We start from the raw sequence: 19,286 nt of genomic DNA, 5'->3' as shown, positions 1-19,286 counted from the left end.
AAAAAAAAAAAAAAAAAAAAAACCACCCGTGGTGCAGTTAGGGAAAAAAAAAATAGTAATAATAAATTGATTAATAAAATATATGTATATATTAAATAATAATGATAAAAAGTAAATAGAAAAAGAAATAATAATAAGAAAAAGAGGAAGAAAAAAAAACAATGCGAATAAATTGGCTGCACTAGAGTGGGAACTCAAGGCAGAGCGCGTGAAAAAAAAAAAAAATATATAGGAATACAAATAATAAAATAAAAAATAAAAATAGTAATAAAAATAATAAAATAAATAAATAAATTGGCTGCACTAGAGTGGGAACTCGAAGCAGAGCGCGTGAAAAAAAAAAAAAAATATATAAAATAATGAGATAAGTAAATAAATTGGTTGCGCTAGAGTGGGAACTCAGGGCAGAGCGCGTGGAGAACAAATTAAATAGTAAGAAAATAATAATTTAATAAGAATAAAGAAAAGAGTAATTTGATTTAGAAAATAAAGAAAAGAAAAGAAAAATAAATAACATAAAATAAATAAATAAATGAAATGAAAATGAATGAATAAATAAACTGGCTGCACTAGAGTGGGAACTCCCGACAGCACGTGGAGAAGAAAAAAAAAAAAAAAATGAAGAAGATGGTGGCATGCGAATATAGAACTCTTTAAGTCACTGAAGAGGTATTGTTAGGTGCAGTAACAACTCTGTAGCTCTGCTTCCTGCGCTCAAAGACCTCGGATGCATAGGATTGGAATGCCTTTAGATTGTCAGGTGTTTGGAGTAGATGCTCTGGTTGCTGTTCTGAGATACCTGGCACAGCTTGCAGCAAGGTCCTTCTTAAGTCATCGTACAACCTGCATTCGAAAAGAAGATGTTTCCAATTCTCTGGACTGCCGCAGAAACAGCGATCTGTTGGTAGCAAACCCAGTTGATGTAACTTTTCATTGAGGGACCCGTGTCCGGTAACCAAGTAGGAGGATTCCAAGGTGAGGGAAAGCCAGGTCTTTACCGTTTTCAGGGTTGTGAAAGTGACATCAGGGAGGAATTTTCTGGTAACGGAGCCTGTGTGTGAGGTGTTCCATCTAGACTGCCAAATGTTGACGAGTTCCTTATAACAGCGAGCTCTTTCTGCTTTGGGGTCAGCATTGAGATTTAATTCTAGGCCGTGTATTTTCGTTGGTATTTTCTTTTTAATTCTGAAGCTAAGCCCTCTGAAGATAACAAATAGATCAAGTGGCAGAGTTCCAGCTATCACCTGGATGGCAGCTGTGGACACTGTTCGGCATAATCTGTGCGTGGCCAAGAGCATAGCTTTATAATACAGAGAAAGTGTTTTGTTGGAGAGTCCCCAGTTGCTCCTGGAGATCCTCATGATTGCAGCTGAAAATCTTTTCGTTTTGACCCCTAGGTATTGTAGATGTGGAAGGAAGCTCAGCTTATGGTCAATGACCACCCCTAGGACTTTAGCCTGTGTCACAATAGGAAGCTGTTTTCCGGAGATCTTGATTTGTGGTGGGCGGCGTAGGTCAAGCTTTGATTTAAAAAGCATCATTTTTGTTTTGCTGGTACTGATTTGAAGCTTGTTGAGAACTGTCCAGGAGTAGAGATCTGCTAGGATAAGATTTGTTTTGTTTTCAAGGTCGGAGCGTGATTTCCCAGAAACAACCATAGTCAGGTCGTCTGCAAACGCCACAATTTTGCATCCTTCAAAGGTTTTAGAAAGCCAGCTGTGCAGGACCATGTTCCACACAAAGGGCCCCAAGACAGAACCCTGTGGGCACCCCCGAGTGGTTGGTCTAGTTATCTGCAGAATATTGGATTTAACCACGATAGTGCGCTCTGTGAAATAGTTCTGGAAGAGCTTGTAGAGATGGGAGGTACAGTTGGCTAGGCGGAGGCATGCCAATGCACTGTCCCACCAGACAGTGTCGAAAGCACCTTCAAAATCCACCAAGATGGCCAGTTCAAATTTAGATGAGGAGTTTTCAATATGGAGGACGAAGTCAAACAGCGCCTCTTCTGCAGATCGCCCTGGTGTGAAGCCATACTGCGCTGGGGAGAACAGGTTCTTTTCCTGGAACAGTTGTGTGATTCGGAGAGCCATGAGCCTTTCTAGAACTTTGCCTAGATTTGCCAAGAGTGCAATTGGTCTAAGGGAGCGCGGATCTCCTGGGGGTTTTCCGGGCTTCCTTATGAGTCGCAGCAGGGCCACTTTCCATGCCTTCGGAAAAACTCCCTCAAGAAGACATTTGTTGTAGAGCAATTGGAGATATAGGGGTCTAAGCTTGAACAAACGAAGGACAAAGACGTACTCAATGAGGTCCATTCCTGGACATTTTTGAGGATTGATCCTGTTGAGGACGGCTGTGAGCTCTTCCATTGTAAAGGGATTGGTTTCTTCCTCAGAAGCATAGGTTTGATTAGCTAATCGTATTGCTCTGTGCTCAGGTAGATCATCTGCTGGATTATCTTCAGGAAACAGTCTGTCAAGTGTGGAGTTGATGGAGTCGGTCCAGTTAGAAGTCTCGGTGTTCTCAGTAGTTACAGTGCCAAAGATTTCAGGCCTGAAAGTCTTTTCCCTGGCTATTTTGTATAGAAGTCCCCAGGGGTTGGAATTCCCTGAGTCTCGGACAAACTCCGACCAGGTGGTTTTCTTCTGGGTAGCTATGGCTTTGGTATATTCGTTCTTTTTAGCAATATAATTGCTGTGGAATCTAGCTACTTCACAGGGAGGCCAGTCGCGGTGGCGTTGATAAAGTCGACGGGCACGATGGACCTCTCTGCGGAGTGCAGTAAGCTCTTGACACCACCAAGAGCAGGCAGTGGGACGGATAGATTTTTTCCTAGCCGACCTGTAGGAGGCCTTCAACAACACTTGCTGCATCATGTCTGCTATTTCAGTGGCTCTGCAGGAGTTCAGGTAGTTTGGTTCATGTGGAGCAAAGTCTTTGATTACAGAGTCATCAAACAAGGACCAGTCGATGCTCTTGATGGAGAACCGCACTAATGCAGGTGGTCTGGGCATCCTAGATGTGTTAGTTACGTTTGGGGTTAGGTCGAATGTGATAACTCTATGATCGCTAAGGGTCCAATCTGGTATAGTCTGCCAGTCATGGATATACGGGCCTAAATTGTTGGTGGTGACAGTGACATCAATATTAGATTCCCCTGTGGAGCTGCTGTACGTGGTGTGCTGGTTTGGCTGATTATGGACTATGAGTTTGTGGGAGACAATGAAATCCTCTAGCATTGTTCCTCGAAGGTCCGTGGTGTTGCTGTGCCAGAAATGGGATTTGGCATTGACGTCCGAAACAAGAAGGACTGACTTGTTTTCAAGGAAATTGAGTGCAAATTCTAAATAGGGCAGAAAAAGATAGCACAGGACAGTTACAGAATGACGAAAAGTACTGAAGCCTACAAGAGTTACAAGTTGATCTGTAATACAGTAGTACCGCTACAAATAAGGTTAGGGAGGCCAAGGCTGCGAGTGATAAAGCATTAGCTAAGAGAGCAAAGAATGGGGACAATGAATTTTTCATGTATGTCAATACAAAGAAGGAGAAAGCTAATCATATCGAACCCTTGTACAGATACTTTGCACCTGCTCACACTAATTCTGAGAGTTTAGTTAGCAGGGATGGGAGAATTAAATGTGTTTTTCTGCCTCCGAACACTACTTCACTGATGCAGCCGATGGATCAGGGTGTAATCGTTGCATGTAAGAGGTTGTATAAGAAGAAGTTTTTGGAAGAGGTGATGGTTGTTTTGGAAGAAACAGAAGATCCAGAAGAAGATATAAGAGGCACCAGGACACCAAAATTTACATGCACACAACATCAGATCTGCTCTCTTCAACTTAGCAGCTGCGTGGAAAGGTTGTTGTACGACGAAGAACCTGAAATGGACTTTGAGGGAGTTGAGGCATCTAATTTTCGGGACCCTCTTCTGAGGGCTGGCAACAAAAATGCAACTGAGAATCATGTGGAACAGTGGCTCGAAAATGATGAAGGTGATCCGGGCTATCAAATTTTTTTGAAGGAGAGATTGCGGAAAATATTCTTCATGGAGAACAAGAGGACGATGATGATGATGACAAAGACGAAGAAACAGTTGCACCTCATCCTAAATTGACTGATATAAGACAACATATGGATGACATCGTACATTATACTGAATCATCATCAGACCCTGATGTGCTGAATCATCAAGCTTCCTTATTATGAACATTTTAGAGAATTTCGATCTACAGTAATAATGAAGCAGCACCAAGGTGTAAACTGAAGCTTGATGATTTCTTCAAGACCACTTCATCAACTGGACCTGTTTCACCAGAACCCTCTACCAGCAAGGAATTCAATGTTCACATTGAAAACAACTTTTATGAGCTTTAAGGAAAAAAAATAATAAAAAAGTGGTGGAAACACTCTATTAGTTACATTATATAGTTTTTGACGTATTTAATTAAAATGAAGTTTGGTTCCTGTCGTAAATTTATTTTATATTTTTAACAGATGTTTTAGTGGCGTGTATAAATTACTCAATGTACATTATAATAATATTTTATTCATACTTATACATTATAATAACATTTTATTACATCCTGTACATTGTAAGCTCGTTGTTAATACATGTTTTTAAAATACAATTCGATTTAACGGACTTTCGGCAATAGCGGACATCCCTTCCCCCGATTAGGGCCCCAATGGAGAGACTACTTATTTCGTATTTTCTAATTTCATTGGATCAATTTTGGTATTGTGACAAGTATGTGCAGTATACTTGTTTTCACAATACAAAAATTGGCACTATATACGAGTATATGCACCACCGACTTCAATGAGGGAGGTGCCAGAAACGTCTCCACCAAGACCATCAGGCGATCATTAGCCACAATAGGTTATGAGAGCCGCCGACCCACCAGAGTACTATTGCTAACACCACGACACAGGAATCTACACCTCAACTGGGTGAAAGAACATCAGCACTGGACCTTGGATGATTGGAGACGGATCTCCTGGTACGATGAGTTCCGTTTCCAGTTATTTTGACCCATCATGTCAACATGGAACTGTTCAGGCAGGTAGATGTCAGTAATGGTCTGGGGCATGTTAACTGGCATACGTTGGAACCTCTGGTACATCTAGTCTCTAGACGCATCTCTGAATGGTCCAGATTATGTGTCCATCCTTGCAGACCATCTGCATTCCTTCAGGGTCATCGTGCACCCACAGGGCAATGGACTCTTCCGGTAGGGCAATGCGCCTCCCTACAGAGCTGTGGTGACTAGAACATGGTTCGAAGAGCATTCTGCAGATTTTATCACCATGGAATGGCCTTCCAGTTCAATTGACATGAACCCTGTGGAGCATCTTTGGGATGCTGTGGAAAGGTCCGTTCCAGCTTTGGATCCTCCACCCAAGAATGCGACGGTGCAGTAAGCATGGATCGAAATACCTGTGGAACGCTTTCGTGAAGTAGTGGACTCAATGCCTCGCCGTGTGACTGCCTTCAACCGGGTGAAAGGTGAGCCTACCCGTTACTTGGTAGGTATCCCATGATTTCTGTCCACTCAGTGTACTTCCATGGGACCACAGATTCAAATCACTGGAGGCGGGGGGGGGGGAGTTTAGACTGGATTTCAGGACAGTTTCTTTTAGCCAGCGAGTTGTTAATATTGAAATAAGATGCCATTCAGCTCTCAGCTGGATAGATACCCGCTTGAGGAGGGAGTCAAATAAGTGGTTTATTATTATTTATTTATTTTATTTTTTGCACCATGTGGCTAATAGGAGTAATGGGCATGGTGAGATTTTTTTTTTATGGACTACAGAGACACGGATTGAAAATTCTTAGTAATATTAAAAAAGATAGCTGTGCATGATATTTCTGCAAATGTGTTTAGGAAATTATATATTTTAGTAGGGTAAATTATTTTAGTAGCATCTCAGCGCAAGCTGATCATTTATTTTTGTGTAACAAATAGCAGCTTCAGAAGTAACTTTAATTTTATTTCCTTCGTAAAAAGGAAATAAAATTAAAGGGCTTTGGGCGATTATATTATCGCTGCACGTGTAACCTATCATTAATTCACGATGACACAGTACAGATCTTATATATATAACATACATCGTTTTAATGATTAAAATATATAGATAAATAACCGCTTAAACGTTTAGATCAGTGATGTCGAACCAATGGCACGCATGCCACGCGTGTCACTATAAGAAAATACACTGGCGCGTGACAGTCCATAGTTTACTATGAAAGAAGTCATTTTTATTTGAGGACAAGTATGTTTTATGGTCTATCAGCTACATATGGGATCTTTTATATGAGCGCGTTTCCCGCAGCGAATCTTCCGCTGCGTTTTATCCGGCAGCACGCAACCTCTGTGTTAACATAGTTAGGTGACGTAAACGAGCGGGTTGTCGAGCTGCTTGGCGGATCCGTGGACACAATGCAACTGGGCGCGTTGACCCGCGCGTTAGACCTGCGCACGCGCCTATTTGTTTTCAGGATACACGAGGCGGACTACACGCGAGTGGTTGATTCACTTCAGTTGTTCCCCCAGTATTCGTTGAGGTCACGTATTTTTATTTATTTATTTTTTTGTTTTGTTTTTAAAATCGATTAACACGTTCGACATTGAAAAATTTATTAGTGAAGTAGAAAAACGAACAGTTCTGTACGATACGAAATCAAAGGAATATAGTAACAGGGATGCAAAGGCAGTTTTGTGGAGAGAAATTTCGCAAACCATGCGAAAGAAAAAAAAAAAACACATCTTGTCAGCCTGGTCGACAAGATAGAATGAACCCTCTAACGGCGTTGTCTTTTTGATTTATTAATTAAATAAACGCAGAGTGTAGACAGGCCGTACAACTGGATTGTATGTGTTTTTGATGTTTCAGACAAAACTGATCAGATTTGGAGGGGTTCTCAGAGAGTTTTTTTTTTTTTTTAATCTACTGGAAGGCAAAAAATGGTGGAAGGTGGGCCAGATCCATCTACTGGATCTGGCTCACCTTCCCGCGGTGATGGCGTGGATAAGTACTTAGAAGCAGCTTTCCAGGTGATTGCTGCTTCCAGGAAGCCGTGAGGCCAGCACAACACAATACGCATTAAATACACAAACATAACATTAGTTCAGGGGCGTATTGAAGGATGGACAGAGAGGGCATATGCCCCTTTAACCTAAAATTTGAAATAAAAAAAAAAAAAAAAACCGCAGGAGGCGTTCTAAAAAAAAAAAAAAAAAACAACTCAAAAGCCTGGTCGCCATGCCCCCCCCCCCCTTATGATGTTACCTATATACCGCACTGCACTAGTTACACGTCTACCAGAGTCTGTTAAAAATTACAAGGAAACGAGGCGGATTTGAGCAGACTTTCTAGGAGGGGCCCTTCCTAAATACATGCATAAAAGACTGATGAGATAACTAGAAACCGCTCGTGTAATTTACCCATTCAACAACTTTCGGCTGGCGGTCCGCCGTGGGATACACGCTCGTCTAAAAGGTCATAAAGCGGCGAAATTGTAAGGGCAATTTGTACAAAAATTATGGAGCTTCAAAGTTCTCAATAGAAACTTTCAAGTACAGTATTTTTATTTTTGTTGTTTTATTTTTTCTAACTCACGCGAAAAATGTTATATTTTTGTTCCAACTTAATTTTTGGCATACAGACCTGAAAAGGTTCGCCATCGCTGGTATCAGTGATCCACGAAAAATTTCTTGAAATTTATTTCGTGCGTTAAAAGGATGAGAATCGTTGCACTGTTACATTTCTTTGAACTGTGTCCCCCCCCACACACTTTTTAAAGTGAAGGGAAAGTGTAAGTACCTTTACTTGTTCTTTTTCCAGAAGTTAGAAATCTTTTGAAACACAGCAAAGAAATAAATAAAGAACGTTAAATAATGCAGTGTTTTAAAGACTCATTTCGAAGAAGCAATTATATTGAAAATGGTCCTAGTAATCAGTGCATCACGTTAACAGTTGAGTGAACAATGTTTGACTAATTCTAAGCGATAAATAGCCCTGCGCTATTTAAGTTTAGTTTGAAAGCTATAACTGGAGCACCTGATAGCAAATGTATTGACTAATCCCAGCTACTTTGTGAAAAAGTCAAGTTCTTCCTGTTACTAGCGGAGATATTTCATAAATTCGGTTGGTGAAGGCGAAGGGAATTGAGCCCAGCTCTTTCCACACAGTGGAACACCAGCGCTACCCACAACGCTACTTGCGAGGGCCGTGAATTGCTTGATATGAACTTGGGTCATGACGCATGCGTAAATGATATTATAGCGCACTAGTGAGCATAGCTACAGTGAAGCATGACCAGCACAAGCTGTACTTGAAATCTAAGCGTGAAGGCTTTCATCCAGGTAACTCTCCAAGTTCTCTGACCTATTCAGCTGAAAGTCGGTTGGTCGTTGCTTTTACTGTGTGAAGCCGACTAACACGTGTTATCATGGGCCCATACTTCGTGCTCTTCGTTTGTCTAGCAAAGGCACAGTTTACAGGCAATACGGAACAGGAAGTGATAACAATCTCAAACACGCCGTCTGATCAAGGTAAAATTCATTTGTTAAAGGTTAATAAGAAATTATCCAGATGAACTTCTTTGAAACCTTGGCAGTCGTGTCCAGATAACTAAATTTATTCTGTATACCTAGTCTTCAATATTGTATGGTAATGAATTAATTCATTGATTTTATCTTTTTTTTTTTTTTTCTCGCCGTGCAAGTTTTATGTTTGCCATTCTGTTAATTTTAATTACGTCTGTCAGTTATTCACCATTGTCAGTCATAAGTGTTTTTACACTTATGTCTATGATGAGTACTTCTTTTAGTAGCCTAACTTTAGTAGCCTTTCGCTTTAAGAAAATAAGGAATCGATGAGTCAAAACTGCACTAATTAAATTACTTGTTTTATTATGACATCAAACATGGGGTGCTCAGCCTATTGTCAGCGGGTCGTACGGCCTTTGGGAATCTCTTCATGTGGCTCTTAACGTATCAGTAACTTACTGACTAGGATCGTTTCCAGGATGCGGCAAATAGTGGCGCAATTGAATTAGTTTTGGTTGTTGTGAGTTAATCATTTAGAAAAACTGTAATGTCGACAATAGTCACAAAAAAGGATGGATAAAACCGCTGAATTTGACTTTAGTACTATAATAGACTGTTACTTCAAAGCAGTGCATTAGTGCTCAATAACAGTTGACAAATATTACACTGTAATTACTTGGAAGAGGGGATCTGCATGATTGTAGATTCATTAACATTATTATGTTAATGATTTGATAGACACTACATTATCATATCACGTGGTAGATTAAGTAATTTATTATCGAAATGATACAATTTAAAAGAATAGACCCACCTGACTGCAGTAGTCTCAGACAGTTTTTAAATTCTGTACAGTGGGACCAACTGATGATGTTACAAACAGCAAATTCTGAAATTTAAGAAATTTATTGGACGATTGTTTTCTGCAGCAGCATGTTTGAGAGGCAACCAGAGAGAGAGAGAGAGAGAGATAATACTCTTGATCTGGCTATCATTAGTGATTCTTCATGCATTAAGAATCTGCAGATAAAGGAACCAATAGGAAGGACTGATCACAGTGTGCTGATGCGGGATTTACTCAAAGAGGAAACTACAATCAGGGATAAAGGGAAGGGTTTTTGCTTTCATAAAGGTGGCTACAGTGGTCTCAGACAGTTTTTAAATTCTGTACAGTGGGACCAACTGATGATGTTACCGATAGCAAATTTTAAATGGCAAACATTCAAGGAATTAATCCTGGAAGCTACTAGGCTTTTCATACCGATTAAGGAATACTGTTCAAGGTTTAGGCCTAAATGGATGTCAGATGAACTAATGAGACTCGTGGATATGACCAATGCTAGATATAAGCTAATCTGTAATCAAGTCACAAAGGAAGTTAGGAAAGCGAAGGCAGATTACGAGAAACCTTTGGCAAAGGATGCTAAGAAAAACAGGAAGGACTTCTTTACTTATATAAACTCTAGAAGGAAGGGGATAAATCGGATTGGTCCACTTGATATCAATGGTATGACTGTTGATGATAATGAGTATTTTGCATCTACATTCACATATGAGGAATTATTTAGGGAAGTGGAGGCCAAAAGTTTATCAAACTCCAAAGGGAACTAAATGATTTTGTAATAAGCGAGAGGAAAGTGAAAGAGACATTGTTGAAGTTGAACATAAAGGCAACTGGGGTGGATCGGGTCTATCCAATTATATTAAGGGGGCAGCAAAGAAAGTAAGCAAACCCTTAGCCATAATTATGAGAGCATCTTTGGATTCAGGAGAAGTCCCCACGGACTGGAGATGTGCAAATGTATCCCCAATTCACAAACGGAGATCAAAAATTAACAAGAATAATTACAGACCTGTTAGTTTAACTTCTGTTCCTGGGAAAATAATGGAATCACTGGTTAAACAAGCATTGCAGAATCATATAGACAAGACTGTAGTAATAATTCAGACACAGCATGGGTTTGTTAAGGGAAAGTCCTGTCTGACAAATTTGATTGAATACTACGATGTGGTCACAAAGGAACTGGATGCAAAAATAATTTTGATATCGTATACTTCGATTTCAGGAAAGCTTTTGATACTGTTGCGCATGGAACACTACTGTACAAATTGGAGCAGTATGGTATTAAGGGCAAGTTGCTACAATGGATAAAAGGGTGGTTGAGTGAGTGACCACCGAGAGTGGTAATCAACGAACGCTGCTCTTTTTTCGTGGACTAATGTTATTAGTGGAGTATCCCAGGGTTCGGTGTTGGTTCCCGCTGTTTATTTTGTATATTTATCAATGACATTGATGAAGGTATATCAGGCTTAATGTTCAAGTATGCAGATGATACAAAGGTTGGCAGGGTTGTTAATGGCAGTGTACTACTGCAACACGATCTAGAAAAGTTGAGCAAATGGGATGAGAAGTGGCAACTAGTTTAACATTTACAAATGCAAAGTACTGCATATGGATAGAAGTAACCCCAGAGAAACGTACCGACTGTGTGGTACTACACTTATGGCGGTAGAAAATGAAAAATACTTGGGAGTAATTGTGCAGTCAGATATGAAGTTTTGTGAGCATTGCAGACAAGCTGTCAGAGCAGGTCATGCATTAATGTTAATTATATACAGGAATTTTACTAGAGGGAAAATGAGGTAATGATCCCTTTGTATAAAGCAATGGTCAAGCCACGCCTTGAGTACTGCGTACAGATCTGGAAGCCTCATTTTAGGAAGGATGTAATGTTTCTTGAGCGTGTACAGAGAAGGGCAACAAGATTGGTGAGGGGGACAAAGGGGTCCTCTTACCAAGAAAAGCCTAAGTTCTGCAAATTGCAGCGGCTGGAGACTAGGCACTTCCGAGGTGATCTGATTGAGGTTTACAAGGCATTGAATGGGTTGACACGCTGAATTTTGATGGGATTCTTCCACTTGCTAAGATTACAAACCTAAGGGGGCGTAAATTCAAATTGAGGTAAGACAGTTGTAGAATAGATGTGCGGAAATTTGTCTTTAGCCAGCGAATACTTGATTGCTGGAACGAACTTCTATCTGTCGTGGAAATTCATAGCTTAAATAAATTCAAGGAGGAACTGGACAAACTTTTAGAGGGAATGGATGTGAGAAATTTTTTTTTTTTTTTTTTTTTTTGCTGATGCTACATAAGCTCATACTCTTGCTTTCTTACATCACATGCCTCTACTACTGCGACTACACTGGTGTGCAAAATTTAAGGACCAGTCAGGTTTCACCTGTGTCTCCGAGCGAGGCAACCCGAACCCTTGGGGTTTGCCATACCGGTTAGTGATGGAGAAGGTTCGACTTGAACAGGTCCAGCACACAGTTCTGGGAGGACTGAGCGAGACTCAGACCTGGAATGACACGATGCTTACGGTTCTCAGCACGCTCTTTCCCGTCGACAATGTCGATGCGGAGACGGCAGATCAGATTGCTCTACGCTTAGCTAATCAGAACTACTGTAGTTCTGTTGCATCCACTGAGATGTTCTCTATGGCTGAACTCGAGCAGCCCGTGAAAAGCATGCGAAACCGTAGGGTCCCTGGCACTGACAACATTTCTGCTGAGATTCTCAAGGAATTTTTTAGACATTTTCCTGACTTATTGTTGTCGCTTTACAACCAGTGCCTCGAAGAGTGCACCTTTCCGCAGAGTTGGAAAGAAGCCAGACTTGTCGTACTCCTGAAGGGAGACGATCGTGAGAAGACGGACCCGTCTTCTTACAGGCCGATTGCCTTGCTATCTGTCTTGGGAAAGACGTTTGAGAGACTCATAATGAGCCGATTGAACGCAGCATATAGAGCGAAGCACCAGGAGTCCGACCGGCAGTTTGGCTTCAGACTGGGCCGTTCTGCTGAGGATGCAATGGTGAGACTGCTCTCGCTGGTTCGTAGCTCGGAGAGCAAGTATGTTCTGGGCATATTCCTTGATTTTAAGGGAGCTTTTGACCGCCTCTGGTGGAAAAGCATCTTATGCCGATTGAGACTTGTGGACTGTCCGAGTGATATCTATCGTCTATTGCGTAGCTACTCTCATGATCGGAGAGTGGTGGTGTCTAACCGCTTCGAGAAAGTATGTCACACGGTCTCCAGGGGAGTTCCGCAGGGCTCCATTATAGGCCCTTTTATGTGGAACTTCGTCTTGGACGAGTTATTGAACCAAGACTGGAATGGTGTGGAGATTGTAGCCTACGCGGACGATGTTGCCGTACTTGTGTGCGGTGACGCCCGATTAGAACTGGAGCAAAAAGCCAGTAGGGTGTTGGATCGGATACAGACTTGGGCCTCGGTTCACAAGTTAATGATATCGCCGACGAAGTCGCAGTGCATGATGCTTAAAGGGCACTTCAGTCCTAATAGACATCCCTCAGTAGGCCATGGTGGGCTTTCCCTGGGTTTTGTGCCAGTGATTAAGTATCTGGGAGTCATTCTGGATCAGACACTGAGCTTTATTCCTCATGCGAAATTCATGAGGGATAAGATCAAGAAACTGTATGGGAAGCTCAGGCGGATCACCCGAGCTGACTGGGGAATCAAAGGTAGGAACTTGGATATCCTTTACAAGTGCCTCTTTGTCCCTATAATTACCTATGCCTGTGGAGCCTGGGGACAGGCTATAGACAGATGTTTAGTAAGGCGCCACTTGATGGCTGCCAAGCGGTTTGCGCTGTTGAGTGTGACCAGAGCTTGCCGCACTGTCTCCACAGAAGCCCTGCAGATTCTTGCACAGGCAGAGCCAGTTGACTTGAGATTCTGGAGAAGCTCCTAAGATATAGAACTAAGAACAACTTGCCTTTGGAGTTGATGGGTGTCCGTTGTTGCCCCGATGCGGGAAGAGTGTACGGTAAACCCGACTTGAAGGATGAAAGCAGAAGGATTTCGCTAGAGGTTCGCTGCCTGTGGCAGGAACGTTGGACTACGTCTTCCAAGGGTAGAGTGACGTTTGAGATGATGCCTGACATCTCACGGTTAGAACAGATACGCAAGTGGCCTAAACTTGGAGTTTTCCAGGCTATGGTTGTTACCGGACACGGACTTCGGTTGCGGCTCCATCAGCTGGGTCTCGCGGACAGTGATCGCTGTCGTTGCGGCCAGATTGAGGATAGCCAGCATGTCATTTTTAAGTGTCAATTATATAACGTGCCAAGGCAGAGGCTACTTGGCCAGTTAGGTGTATCCGCTCCTCATGGGATGCAGAAGCTCTTTGAAAATGAAAATATATATAAAGTTTTTATAAGGTACCTAACAAATGTAAATATCATACGTAGTGCTCAGGGCACTACTTGAACTATTAGGTTCATTTTATTCCCGCATGCTTGCGGAAGTTAGTTTTATATTGCAACTGCTTGTCGTTGCTAAATTGTATATTATGTACATGGTATTTTTGATTTCGAAATTGAACTGCAAACGTTTTGATTTAAAATTGTATAGATTTCGATTGTGGGTTGATCAAAGCAATCAGAATTCTACTCACTTAGAGTGTTGTTAAAAATGGTGCAAATAAGGGTAGTAGCGACCTGCCTCCACGGGGCTAGGGATGGTAAACTTCCCGGCTGTAAGGCGAGTCCTTGCTGCTTGGAAGGCCAAATAGGTCGATGTAAATAGTTAAATTGCGTTGTTGAGCCTTTGCTCAGGGAACGCTCCAATGAGTGTAAATATGATGATGATGTAGCTTCTCATAGGAGTGGCCTGGATATGGGAAAATCATACCAAAGAAACCTCGTGAGGTACAGAAATGAAGAAGGAAACAACACCGACACAACAACGAAAACAAAACGGTACAGAGGGTCTTTATTCAAAAATGCAACATAGCACTGGCTGCCATGATACAGATGCATCACTACCAAAGATGGAACAAAGGAAAGAGGTGGTTCTCAGTAGGAGATATGCCTACCCCTAATGTCAATGCAGGCTTTGCACCGCCTGTCCATACTTAAAACAATGTTGTTGATAAGTTCTTGCAGTAACATCGTCCATTCCTCTGTCAGCACCATCTTCAGCTGGTGAACATTTTCTGGTGGGTGTGGACATGCCACTAGGCATCTTCCCAGAGGGTCCCATATGTGTTCGATGTGTTCGATGTGTCCCATATGTGTTCGATGTGTTCGATGTGTCCCATATGTGTTCGATGTTCCATATGTGTTCGATGGGATTTAGATCCGTCGGGGGAAACGGGCAGGCTAATCCATACGAACAACGTACTCACTTTCCAAAAGCATATCAACAGCTGCAGTGCGATGGGGTGTCGCGTTATCATCCATAAACACGAACTCGGGGCCAATAGCACCTCGGAACAGACGCACATGGGGAAGGATTACCTCAGTACAGTAACGTGTACCGGTTACAGTATCTTCCGGTTACAGTTACCACCTTCCAGTATCTGGAGTTGTGTACGTCCATCCAAGATAACGCATCTGCAGACGAGTACACCTAGACCGCCATATCGATCCCTTTCAGTGATGTTTGCGGGGTGATACCGTGTGCCAACCTCTCGCCAGATTAGCTGACGTCCAGAATTGCTGCTGAGACTGAATCTACTCTCCTCAGTAAAGAGTACCTTAAGTTAAGATTTTGTGGTTGTAACCTTTAGAAATAGTGTTGGTCCTTAAGTTTTGCACACCAGCGTATATACTTGTAAGTAGTTTTGTATGATAAATGACTTTTGTTTATAATATTTGTGTCATTGCTCACTAGAAACTGACAGCTCACATATTGTACATGTATATATATATATATATGGGAAAATCGCTCAGCTCCTGGAAATATTGATTTTTTAAAGCAGTCAGTACAGGGAAATAAAAATAAATAAATAAATAAATAAATAACCCCCACATCTCAGATTTGGTTTCCTCACCAAGCTTAAACATCAAACCCTTTCTTTTGTTAATACGAACATAGTGCCATAAAAAGTCAAAAAGGAAATATTTTTTTTATTTTTGATAAAAAGGAAATAAGATTGTTTGAAGATGGGGCATAAGAGGGGGGGGATAAACTGCAACTCGTCTACGACTATCTCAGTACAAGAGCACCAACCAGCACAGAATCCAAAGGGGCGTTCTCTGCCGCTAATCAAATATGTACCAAAATTAGATCCAGTTTAAACGATTACACTACTGATTGCTTATGTTTGTGCAGAGCCAATAAAATATGAGATATAAACAAAACGATGCCAATTTAATTAATTAATTTAACTTCTTTGGTAGATAGTTACGTTAAAATGATGCTTTTGCACTAACCTACATGTTAGTCTAGATAGTTACGTTAAAATGATGCTTTTGCACTAACCTACATGTTAGTCTAGTCATTCTACCTCGTAGCATGAGGCCTTTGCCCTTAAAATAATTTATAGTCTATATCACTGCACACCATCAGGCATCTCTCATATTGTGAAGTTATACTTCATAACTGGGTTGTCACTATTGCAACACCAGGCTACCTGCCCACCCACCGAAGAGAAGCCAACAAGCTTTGAAACGGTGCCGTCTGGGTGGTGGTATCCGCTGAGAATAAATAACAGTACTCTTCACTGGTGAAGTGTTATTTATTCGAGGTAGTACAATACCATGGCAACTCGTTGTGAAGGCATTCACAGTATGAGATATAACCAAAACGATGCCAATTTAATTAATTAATTTAACTACTTTGATAGATGGCTACGTTAAAATGATGCTTTTGCACTAACCTACATGTTTATGCAGAGCTTACTTTATTCGGACAGGTAGTGTGGATGCTTAAACATAACTAAATTTGCAGTATCAATAATATGCATATTTTTTGTTTTTAAAATAACTGTATTTTTAATAATTTTTTGTCAGAATACTTATTCTTGTAATAAAAGTTTCATTTAAAACTTGAATTCATGTAATTACTTGTTTTTTCCTAATTGTCATCAAAATGTATTGAGAAAAAGTTTTTCTTTGTTTTTTTTTAGAATACCGGTATTAATAGTAAGTAAGTGTAAATGCTTTTAGGGTCAAGCGGTACCAGGGGTTTCCCCCATCTCCGCGTAGTTTACGTTGTGGTGTATTACAGTACATTGTAAATGCCAGAGATTAATATGGGTCTTGGGTCGTGTAAGGTCGTGTTCCGTTGTTCTAGTCATTTAGCCGCTGGAGCCCTGTTGGGATCCAGCGTTGCCCCTCTTACGCCCGTGGAGGCAGGCCAAGAACTCAGTAGACTTAGTTTACTGTGGCAGGTCCTGTCGCTTAGTTTCATGAGATTTCGGCCGCTAGGACCAAAAAAAAAAAAAAAAGTGATTTTTATTATTTGCGTTGGCATGGGAGTATTATCGCTTTAATTTGTTAGGCCGAATGTTGGGCGTATAGCGGTTTTGACGTATTAAATTTTGATGTTATACTTCATAACTGGGTTGTCACTATTGCAACACCAGGGTACCTGCCCACCTACCGAAGAGAAGCCAACAAGCTTTGAAACGGTGCCGTCTGGGTGGACTTTCGCTAGCGTGAAGATAGAAGGGGGACAGAAGACTGGGGAGAAAGGCAGAAGTATGGGGCCAATAGAGAAGGCAGCCCCACTGAAATTGGGGCCGCCTTCCCATTGTAGTTTATGGTTCTGGTATTTGGTTTGCGGCTGCTACCAAGGTTACAACTAAAGCTAAGCTTCTGTCCCTGCAACGTACAATGCTGCTTACAGTTATACGCGCTCCCAGGACAGTGTCGACAAATGTCTTACAGCTTATTGCAGGTACCATCCCCTTGGATTTACACATTATTTTCCAAGGTATTGTATATAACTTAAATAAGGGATGGCCGTTACAAATACTGAATATCACCTCTAATCCAAATAATAACATAAAGGAGGAAAAACGTAGAATTTTGGGCGAGCTCGTGAATTTCTGGCAGCAACGTTGGGATCTGAGTGAGTATAGAACCATTATAAGAGGGTTCATTCCAGTTGTAAGCTTTGCAATGGACAAGAGGGTGCCTTCTTGGTTTGCTCCCACCATGACCACGAGTTACTTAATCACTGGACATGGCTTAAGAGCCAAACTATTTGAAAGAGGATTAGAACCTAACCCCTACTGTTCGTGCAGTGAGGTTGAATCTTGGAGACATGTCATCCTTGAATGCGGACTGTATACACACTCACTCTCACTGTCTTTAACTATATTCTATTGTTCCCCCTTTTCTATCTTTTACAATACAGTATTCAGGTCATCATAAATCTCTAACTGTCCTTTCATTTCTCCCCCGTTTATATTTTCTTTATAATACAGTTTTTTCGTTAGTAAAATTTTCCAAAACTTACTTGCACTTTCTTTTCTCTCTACCTGGATGGGTGATTCCCGCTTCAGGTCTTTTCCAGCAGTCGTCTCTCTGGGCTTTGCCTTTGCTGATCCACTAGGCGCACATCTTTATACTGCTCTCTGTCGGTTCTCTCGATGCACAAGGACTTTTCCCCAGGGTTGCTGCCTTGGCCATCCGTTTGAAGCTCGATCCGATTTTATTCTCAATCGTTTCCCCCCTTTTCTATAACCAATACCCACTGAACTGTGCCATTTCTAAAACTCACCGTTTAACAATTCCCGCACACCTCCAACACCATTCTCACTCTCGAAAAAATTTCTTTCTCGCTCTCCAGCGTTTCTCCCTGACTTCTTCTCCCGCTTCTCTGTCTCGGACTCTTCCCTTTCACTCCCCATTACCTTTTTTTCATCTCTCTCCCCCTTTTCTTGACCAATCATCTTCTATTTCTCTTTCTTCATCTTTATTCTTATTCGCTCATTTCCTTTACAGTTGTGAAGGGCGCCTCCGTAGCCAGGTGGGAAGGAGCAGCAGTGCGTAGCACACGCTTCTTGATTAGACCGGGGTTCGAGCCCGTCACCACCAAATACGGAGGATGCGGAAAGGTCAGTGAATGACCACCGCATATCTTGGAGCAATATGGCCTTAGTTGCTAATGCTCCTAAAAACCAAACAAAACAACAAACAACCTTTACAGTTGTCTCGGCCCACGTTTGGGTAGGTCGCGCTCCCTTTTGTAGCGGGGACATCCGGATGCTAAGAAATTTCTAGAACTTTCTTCTGACCATCCTTGTCCACTTATCCCTTTTCGTCAAGTGCCTTTTTAAGTGAGCGCCCTTGAAATTTATAAGAGCGCACTTCGGTTCGGCCTGTTTATACAGCGCTATGATACCCGATCTCTGCTTGCTCTAAGATCTCGAGTCTTTCCTCTTTGGAGTCCGAACCCTTTCTTGGGGGGGGGGCGTTCCTTTGTCCCTTTTTTTCCGCAGTGCCGCTCCCGCTCTACTTACCGTAAACAAAACTGCTTCAAACTAGCACTCCTAATGTTCAGCTTCAGTTCGAACAGGCCCCCCTGTTGCTAACGCTAATCCGCTCTCTACTGAAACGAACAACAGAGGTGCGCAAGCAAATTGCCTAATGCCGTCTGTTTAAAATATAACAATTTCCAAAATATTACAAAAACATTATTATTAGGAGTTGTAAGAATGGGTTCTTACAGTTCCACTAGTTGAGATCTTACTGTGTGCACAAAAACTCGACTGAAATCTGCAAAAAATACACATTTTCAAAGCAAAATTTACAGAGCGTTAAAGAACGTGTCCTCACTGCATTGCGGCCATATTGGCTTCCACCGGTATTAATACCGGTATCCCGGTTTCATAAATTAAAAATACCGAAATACCGGTATTGTGACCCCTAAGCAGGCCATCGCCACGTCGCTACGGTGGCGACGAGCAAGA

The 19,286-nt window shown here is 41.7% G+C and overlaps 1 protein-coding gene across 1 annotated transcript in view; it reads left to right on the top strand.

Annotated features, from left to right (window-relative positions):
- The first annotated feature begins 13,366 nt into the window (after positions 1 to 13,366).
- LOC150086963 (pancreatic triacylglycerol lipase-like) overlaps positions 13,367 to 19,286 on the top strand; it is a 169,269-nt gene continuing 163,349 nt past the window's right edge. Inside the window, exon 1 of the mRNA XM_090372338.1 lies at positions 13,367 to 13,813. Coding sequence (XP_090228464.1) covers positions 13,367 to 13,813 — 447 coding nt within the window. The remainder of the gene's footprint in view (positions 13,814 to 19,286) is intronic.

This window comes from Mastigoproctus giganteus, chromosome 4 (genome assembly GCF_048544385.1).
Source record: "Mastigoproctus giganteus isolate SK-2022 chromosome 4, ASM4854438v1, whole genome shotgun sequence".
In the NCBI taxonomy this organism is placed as follows: domain Eukaryota; kingdom Metazoa; phylum Arthropoda; class Arachnida; order Uropygi; family Thelyphonidae; genus Mastigoproctus; species Mastigoproctus giganteus.
This window is presented reverse-complemented; position numbering and strand designations above follow the sequence as displayed.